Consider the following 9,532-nt stretch of genomic DNA (forward strand, 5'->3'; position numbering starts at 1 on the left):
AGCCCAGCCGGCTAGCGCTAAGGCTATATTAACATCTTTGCAAAAATTTAAATTACTTAATGGAAATGATATATCATCAGCATTATATCATTAGAACTAGGGATAAAAGTGGGAACTTTTTTCAGGAATGACAAAATTGTTAACAAAACATGAAATTTCCAATGGTATTTCCATAGAGTGGTAGACACTCGCGGAAAGCACGCGCAGTTAGTGTCCCGTAGGATTCGATATGATTCACTTCCCACTTAATTCCAACAAATACGGTACATATCATACCATTCTGATACCATTATAATTTTATTTTATTCATTTATCTATTATTAGTATTTGTTATGGTTTTTATATACTGTTCTGTTGCAAGATAAACTAAAATCTGAAACTGAAAACTTGAGCAACATCCACAGAATAACCCCATATAACCAATAGAGTATAACCATGATTTTTAATTTTTTTTATTTATTTTTTTTATTTTTTTTTATTTTTTTTATTTTTTTATTATTTTATTTTATTTTTTTTAAATTTTATTTATTCATTTTTTTATTTTTTTTCTTCATTCTTTTGCATGTGGCCGCCGCGCCACGGTTCCACCCTCTTGGGCACGTGGACGCGACTCTACGGCTCCACCCTTCTTTTTCCAGGGCACGTGGACGCAAACCACGGTTCCACCCTACTGAAGTATTTAGTTAGTCACCTCACTCTTAATGCCAACAAACACATATCATACCATTCCTGAATTATAATGAATTATAATCAAGATAAGCTACAATCTGAAACTGAAAACTTGAGCAACATCCACAGAATAACCCCATATAACCAATGGAGTATAACAATTATTTATTATTATTATTTTTTTTTTATTTTTTATTTATTTTTTTTTCTTTCTTTTGCACGTGGCCGCCGCGCCACGGTTCCACCCTCTTGGGCACGTGGACGGGACTCTACGGCTCCACCCTTCTTTTTCCAGGGCACGTGGACGCAAACCACGGTTCCACCCTACTGAAGTATTTAGTTAGTCACCTCACTCTTCATGCCAACAAACACCTATCATACCATTCCTGAATTATAATGGATTTTGTTTACTGTTCTGTTGGAAATAAGATAAAATAAAAACTGAAAACTAAAGTAACTTCCACAAAATAACCCCATATAACCCAGGGAGTATATAACCATGATAATTGAAGGCACTAAATCGATTTGAACATGAAACCTTCCCGTTCAGGACTACTCTGTTAGGGCTACACTCCTCATACTGCTAAACTAAGAACCAGTTAACATAAACTGGAATTTTACCCGGGATGTTTCTTTTTATCGATTATGTATTCACATATCAACGTAAATGTCATATCAACATGAATGACTTTTTGTCTTATCATCTTCTCCACATCCATGAATAATTGTTTATTTCAAAATTCAAATAACATCCAACGAGTAGGCCTTCAAATGATAATGAATAAAATATGACGTGTCATACATTCATACATGCATACATATATTTATCCTGAACAATATATTTTTTGCATTCTTGTTGGCAAAAGCACGAGGCAAAGGGCTTTCTTCATATGTTCAAGTTCCAAAAACTTCCACGTGAATAATATGGAAGACCTCATAAAAAGTCTGAAAATGAAATCATAATGAATTCTTCCTCATATCATGGCTCATCATTCAAGAAAGCCCACTGTATCATGATGTTTCAAACATGAAATTGGTTTCCCTGCTGCGAAACTATTCCTTGAAGGCTAAGATGTTTGTTCACCAGGTTTTTTACTGAAGAAAACCTCTTTTCCTTGGACTACGTATTATAAACCACACCTGTCGGTAAATTTATCTGAAGATGAAGACGTTGACCACTGCTCCAATTAAGGTAATTCCCGGCAGCATAGTTCTCAGACTATACCCAGTTCAGCTCTATTTATTACAAAAGCGTATTAACGGCAAAAATGACATCCATTACCATGGACTCTAGGCTATCTGGTCAGGAACTAGATCCAACCAAAGGGAAACTCTTTGGCAGCCAAACTTGGAGCGTTCCCGGTCATACTATAGTAGGTCCAATTGTCATCAAACCTTCCTGCCAGCCTACCTTGTCTCGCAGTAGTCCGCTTGAATCCATTTTATTTAAAGAGCCGACTCTGCAAAAGAAAACAAGAAAAAAGCCTGGGCAGAACACCTAAGTCTGTATCAAGCACCAAACGGGTTTGTCCCTCTGCTTTCCCTTTCGATTTATCACTTATTATGAGCTTAACACGAAAGGAGCAGCTTCCCGAAACATTTGCAAGCCGCCTTCATAATCATGGAATAATCAGTGATACTGCTCCTTATGTTTCATCTTTTAATGAAACATCTTCTAACTTTAATTTTCCAATTCCTTACAGTACAAACCCAACCGGCGATGCAATATCATCTGCATACATGTGCGTGTCCGAACTTATAATATTTCAAAACCAGATTAAGCTTCAAATAATCTGTTTCAAATGACTATAACTATTATCGTTTTGATTATATATTATCATTATTATTTCAGTATTCAGTTTAGCTCTATATCACTGCAGAAATAATCGAGCCAAATTATTGCATCCAGCCCATTAGAAACATTTTCATAATCAACGGGCCACCAACAACATATTTCACACGCTGTAAAAAGGAGCTGTACTTTTGTAACCTGGTTTCTGATTGTGCAATCGGTAAATTTCGTTTGATTTGCCAGTTTACCTACATGGCTTATTGCATTAAGGCATCCGTATTGTGTACCGCGAAGCAAGGGGGGGGGGGATGACAGCATAGTGCATCTACATGTACAAGATTTCGGGCTTTCCCATACAGGCCCATTACACTCAGTGCCTTCCAAGAATTTGCTCCTCCTCGTTTATCATTTTATTTGCCGCCTTAATCATTTATACCAAATCTATTATAATTATCCTTCTTTTTAAAATGATATCATCGATATTATCTCAGTTCAATTCATCGACCAGCCAGATAGGCCTATTTGATATACCTTGAACCATGAGGTATAACTAGGTTAAATTGTGAAGTGCTTTTTCTATTTCCTTTTCACAAATAAAAATCCACACAAGTCATCGCACATTAACGACTCCTATTAAATAAAGGTTTCTTATTAGGAGGCCTATAATATTATAACGAACTGCTCGTTGAAACCCTTTCGAAATTACCTCCGATTATTATGTGCATCGTAAGTCTACTTTTACGTGTACCATGTTTCCTCGAAACCTCCCCCAAGCATCGGCATTCAATTCATGCAAAGTGAGTTCCAAAAACCAACCCCTTTTCAAGGCGTAAATGTATAAACAAAACTGCTTGGTGCCAGGCGGAGGTATTTATATTTAAAAAGAGATCATCACACCAGCAACTTCTGAAGACTCCCAAGTCACGTGTTTCATATGGTGCACGAGCTTTCTCTGCCTCAGCACCTTCTGTCTGGAATAATTTGCCATTAAATTTAAGAATTATACAATCACTGGAGACCTTTAAATCAAAACTGAAATCTTATCTTTTCTAATAGTATTAGTTATTGGCACTTTGACACTCATCCAAACTTTCTCTTTCTTTCTTTTCTTGTGCGCCTCGGAATAGAATATTTCTAGATAGATGGCGCTATATAAATGCCTATTATTATTATTATTATTATCTAGGTTGCCGGACAAGCCATGACTGGAGTTTACGTAACCCGAGCAAGTCTGGGGAGGGTGGCCAGGCTTGGGGCTTTGTACGACATCAGGACGGATACCTTTTTGGTAAGAAGAGCAACAACAATGACTAAAAATATATATCAGAACCAACTTTGATTTTTGTCTTGGGGAGGGGGGAAATGCTCTATGAATAAAGGGGAAAAGGGGAAACTCATATAAACATCTGCATGGGTCGCAAGGTCGTAAGGTCATGGCTACTCCGACGCTCGTCCTCACCCGTGAAATTTAATCCGACCGGCTCGTCGTGATATAGAGACATATACTCTTGAAAAAAAGAAGGAAACATGGGTATCTTGGTCGAAGAAACGTCGCAGTAACTCTGCCCAGACGGGCACTAATCTGACCATTCCTCTGCCTTGGTTTCATTGGACTCTTCCTCCGACCTTACCCTATCTGACCAAAACATCCGGGTAGGTCATGATACGATATATACCCATATATATCTTTCATATTTTAATCCATGCATAATATAATTTTATAAAATTCAGGCCACATTCGGGATGTATTTGGATGACACCCACTTTACTTATGAGAGGAATTCGGAGTGTTCTGGGCAGATTCGCACCCATTCGTATCATCCGGGGAAAAACAGTCCGAACTCGGCATATTCGTGCCGATTCGTATCAACATTAGGGTCGTCATTTGGCGGCTGTAATCGGATCAATCAGGTCAAATTCGGTTCGTTTCTGGCCACCTTCGGCTTGATGCTTGCCACTTTTCAGATTGCATTCGGCAGGCGAGAAATATGAAATCATAAGAGCAGATTTTGTTTATGTGTGGCGTATAAAAGGGCTGCCAAGTTTAACGCATCGAGAATACCCGTATGTGCGGTTCTAGCTTTTGGGGATCTAGATTTTGTGAAGACGTCAACAACCAGATAAAACCGCTTTCGAGATGATGAAGCCAGATGAAAAAGTGTACATGTATATATAAAATTAACCCACCAAAATAAGGTACAGATTGAAGTGTAAAATTAATGATAATTTTGCACCAGCCCATTATATTATTAGGTCGAAATTTGTGACCCATTGCGATGATTTGCATATATTTTTAAAACAATTTTCCTTTTATATAGAAAGACACTTTACTGGTTTCAAAACTTGACGATTCCATGGTGGAAAGAATGGACCTTGCTGAGACTGTCATTGAACTTACAATGGTGGACAGCTTACAGGAAAAGTGCCAAAAACTCAATGTAGAAGCTGAACTTGAGGTCAGTAAAATATAGCATACTCCTCAAGCCTTAATTCTCTCTCCGGGAATGGTTAAAAAAATTCATCTAGACAATACCATAAACCGGCCACTCTTGGTAACATCCATTATGTTGAACAAAACTCGTAACCCTTGTAAACCTTCATACCTTTGCATTTCACACAAGACCTAATCCTAACAGGAAAGCTGCAATTTTTTTTACCGAAAACGACAAATAGACCAAGGCTTTCCAGTATTTTATGGTATTGTAAATCAGCCATTCGTTTGTTTATCACTTAACATGCTTAAGGCCCGTCCAACTGGACTTGTGGATGGAAAGAGGATGAAAAGGGGAAAATAATCGTGCCATCTGTTAGAAAACGCTATGAATCCGTTGCTCATCTCTTGTTCTAAATTCTATACAAATTTCATTGTTCTCGCTTCAGTTGTTTTGAATACACAATTTGGAAGTGGATGTCTAGTGTAGAAAATGTTTTGCATTCGCATAGAATATTTTTTTTTCCTGAAACCAGCAAGACATTGAATGCATACACCCTGCCTCAACGACCACTGTTCTTGCAATTATCAGATTTTTTCATGGGCATTGCATTGTTCCAAAAATCATCATTTTGTGATTGAGCCATGCAAAAGCTTTCTTCTTCATATTGTCAATTTCCCAAACCCACAACACGAATTTTCCTACTCGATGGTGAAATTAACATAATACTTACGTATCATTTTATCAATCAGGCAAGTGTATTTACTGGCATGGTGAAACTTGGTGGTTCTGGAACTTACCTTGCAGATGAGCAGAAAAGTGCAAGGGCCCATAGCATGAGTCTCATCTACAAGCTAAAGACAACTAACGAGGAGGTGATGCTGACCCAGAACAAACATCTTATCGACAAGGAAATATTATCAGATACTAACCCCGATGCAACACACGTTGTAGTAGGTATTGATTGGGGAGCTCAGTGTACAATCACGTGCGAGTATGAGAATACTGAGAATGATGATGTGACTAAAGTAAAGGGAGAAATGAAGGCAGAATTGGGGAAATTTAAGGTTCTCTTAGATACGAAAGGGAAGGCAACTGTTGATTTAGAGGATAGAGGTAAAACTAAAAAGAAAATGTTTACATTTAAATGTCGCGCCGATGTGAAAGCTTCAGATAAAGATCTCCCAATCACGTTCGAGGGAGCTGTTGATCTTGCGAGATCTTTACCTTCGCTTGTGGAAAAGACTAACGATGGTAAAGGGGTTCCCGTCACATACTATCTCACGCCACTTGAAAATGTCAGAAAAAAATGCAGGGTCCAAACTGCCATAGAGATGGCTTACAAACAAATTGACGAGAGTACTGTTCGGAGGAGTACCGGGATCTTGGAAAAGGTGAAAGTAAAATGTCGAAAGCTTTATGACATACACCACGATATGCATTTTTATAATGAATTCATTTCCGATGAAGCATTGGTGAGAATCGATGAGGCCTGGGTGGAGGTCACTAACCAAGAATGTCGTTTCAAAAAAGATCTCCAGGAAGTATTGAAAAGTGTGAGATCGGGAAAGGTTCCTGTTAGTGACCTAGAAGATATATTAGAGAAAATAAAGCTTGAGGATATCTCTACTTCAAAGTACGAAAAGGAATTCGAAACATACGTTATGAAAATAGAAATGATCAAGTTTATGATAAGCAAGGGAATCAAGTGTATTGGTAAGAAAAATCAGCTTGTTAAAGATGCACAAAAACAAGTTTTCATCTTATACGTAGTAAAAAACGGAGATAGGGAAGCTATTGAGAAAAATCACGACTTTTTCATGCGTCTCTTTTCCACATTCCATGGCAACGAGGCTTGTGAATTCATTGTAGTAGATGAAGAAGTTGTATCACACAATGTCTGGCCAGATAAAATAAAGAAAGTTACCATTGAGAAGTACGTAAATGGTACACGAACGTCTGATGATCTATATGAGGATGAGGGTCAGTACCTTGAGGAGTGCATGGTTCAAGTTATGAATCCTGACCCAAAATATTCTCTCCCTAGGGAACTGACAATCCTCAAGCTCAGATGTCCTAATTCTTTTCCAGGAAACGGGAGTTGTCCTAACATCGATCTACAATGGAAGTGTTCGAAGTGCAAACAATGTATGAGGTATGGCACAACTTCCAAACTCCTTTACTGCACTTGCGGTAAATCAAACCCATATTTTTGTCAGTTCCGCTGCAATGATCCACAACATGGTATCAATTTCATGCAGTATCCGAAAGACTATCTGGGTGATGGCCTTTCTTCTTTGAAACTAACCGAAGAACTAAACGTACTCATACTTGGTGAGACAGGAGTTGGTAAATCCACTTGGATCAATGGGATTCAAAACTACCTGTCATATACCAATTTAAATGAGGCGATGATTGCTCAGGATTTCCCTGTATTGATTCCATCATCCTTTGTCTTTTCGCAAGACGGCGAGGCAAAAAAAATCAAGGTAGGAACAGATGACCCAAATGAGGTACAGGAAGAAGGCAAATCCTCGACGAAAAAAACCCAGTCATATATATTCTATGTTGGTGACAGACAGGTGCGCTTGATTGACACACCGGGTATAGGAGATACTGGTGGAATCGAACAGGATGTGAAAAATATGAACAACATACTATCGTACCTTTCGTACTATTCGGAAATACATGCAATATGCATCCTTCTAAAGCCGAACAATTCAAGGTTAACTGCAATGTTCCGGTTTTGCATTCAAGAGCTGCTCGTTCAGTTACACAGTTCAGCCAAACACAATATTGTGTTTTGTTTCACGAATGCTCGACAGACTTTCTATCAGCCTGGCGATACACTGCCTATCCTTAATACAGAGCTTAGGAACAAAAATATCGGAATCCAAGCAACAAAGGACAACTACTTTTGTTTCGATAACGAACCATTCCGATTTCTTGCATGCATAAAGAATGGTGTTAAATTTAGCGAGGAGGATATTTCCACTTACTCGTCAAGTTGGGAAAGGTCTGTTAAGGAGACAAAACGTCTCTTTAGTTACATTGACTTTGAGTTGAAACCACATAATTTGCAGGAGACCCTCGGCTTAAATGAAGCACGCAGAATTATTATAGCAATGAGCAAACCCTTGGCAGAAGTGGCACACACAATCACGTACAATTTGGAGGCGGCGAGAGAAGCCAAATCAAATATTGGTCTGGCTAATGCTGAAATAGATTCTCTAAAAGGAGACCTGAATTTCACAGGTTTCAGTCTTAAAAGAGAGGAACTTGGCTATCCAAGGACGGTATGTGCTGCCCCAGAGTGCATCAAGTATGTCCCAGTAGGTGAAACAAGAGTTCAAAACACAGTATACGAGCAGATATGTCACGACCACTGCTACCTTGACAATGTGACAATCGAAACAACAAATAATACACAGCTCCGCGGATGTGCGACCATGAGCGGAGGATACTGTACGAACAGTAACTGTAAGCATAGTTATAAGCACCATATGCATATTACGTATGACTTGACAGTGAAGCCAGAAAAGTTTTTATCCCCAAAAATTCAATCTGAAATAAATAAGATTCGCGACAAAAATGAAAAGAAAAAAGAATATGTAAAGCAAATCAATAAGAAAGTCGCTGAGTTGGAAGAGGAACAACAAATCATTATGAAAACTGGAGCAAAATTCGGCTCGTTCCTTAATGCTAATGCTCTTATCCCATACAACGATGCTGTAGGCGACTACCTCGATATGTGCATAAAGCAAGAAAAAGCAAAACCAGCAGAAACACGAAATGAAAATGTGCTCGAGACCATGGCAAACATGAAATCGGAATACACTCAACACAGAGAAATTCTAGACAATGCCATTGGCGAAGGGGCCAGTGAAAATATAAAGACACCAGAACAGGTAAAAGTGCTTCAAGAGCAACTCTTTAAACTTAAGCATTTTGGGGCCATCTTGAAGACATTGTTCAGGGAGATTTCTTTCGATAATTCAGCTAGCCACATGCAGTTTCAAGAGAAAATGGTACCGCCTCTGAAGGCAGCGGGCCGACGGAAGGGGAGAAGATCAGATAACGCTGAAAATGTTGATAAAACTCGGTGTTCACTCTTATAGAACTTGTAGAAAATATCCCTTTCGGATGGGGGAGGGGTGAATTACTGAGATCAACCAAGCTCCGTTTAACAGGCAGGGTTGCAAGAATAGATTATGATGTTTCCATCATATCAAATGTAGAATAAGATGAATTGTTGTTGGTACTCTCAGTCGTAGCAACTTTCCTTTGGCGAATGCTTTTGCTAAAGAAGGGTACACCCTTTTCTTTACTTTTTCCTATGATGAATTTTTCAAGATTTAAAGGAATTTTTATAACATTTATTCGAGTTACACTAATAAAGTATTATTTTTGTTAAAAAAGAGAATCGAAAGATTGGAGATAAAAGAGCCAATACCATCATGACAGGTAAATTTGCAAGCCATTCAAAATAAACCATTAAATTTAGGCTAATTGCGATAACTCGTTACAGTCGGACAAATGACTTACACAGTGGTTTATAATCACATTAAATCTAGGAAAAAGCATTAGATTTAGAGAAAACTGAAAATCAGTCTATTATGGCAAGTAAGCAAGAAAAATG

General features: G+C 38.3%; 1 protein-coding gene across 1 annotated transcript; it reads left to right on the forward strand.

Annotated features, from left to right (window-relative positions):
- Window positions 1-1,937: 1,937 nt before the first annotated feature.
- LOC121412453 lies at window positions 1,938-9,011 on the forward strand. The gene is made up of 4 exons (XM_041605263.1): window positions 1,938-2,042; window positions 3,648-3,749; window positions 4,780-4,917; window positions 5,646-9,011. The coding sequence occupies exons 1-4, from the start codon at window positions 1,938-1,940 to the stop codon at window positions 9,009-9,011; spliced, it is 3,711 nt and encodes a 1,236-aa protein (XP_041461197.1).
- Window positions 9,012-9,532: the final 521 nt, after the last annotated feature.

The sequence above is a fragment of the Lytechinus variegatus genome, chromosome 4 (genome assembly GCF_018143015.1).
Source record: "Lytechinus variegatus isolate NC3 chromosome 4, Lvar_3.0, whole genome shotgun sequence".
Taxonomy (NCBI): domain Eukaryota; kingdom Metazoa; phylum Echinodermata; class Echinoidea; order Temnopleuroida; family Toxopneustidae; genus Lytechinus; species Lytechinus variegatus.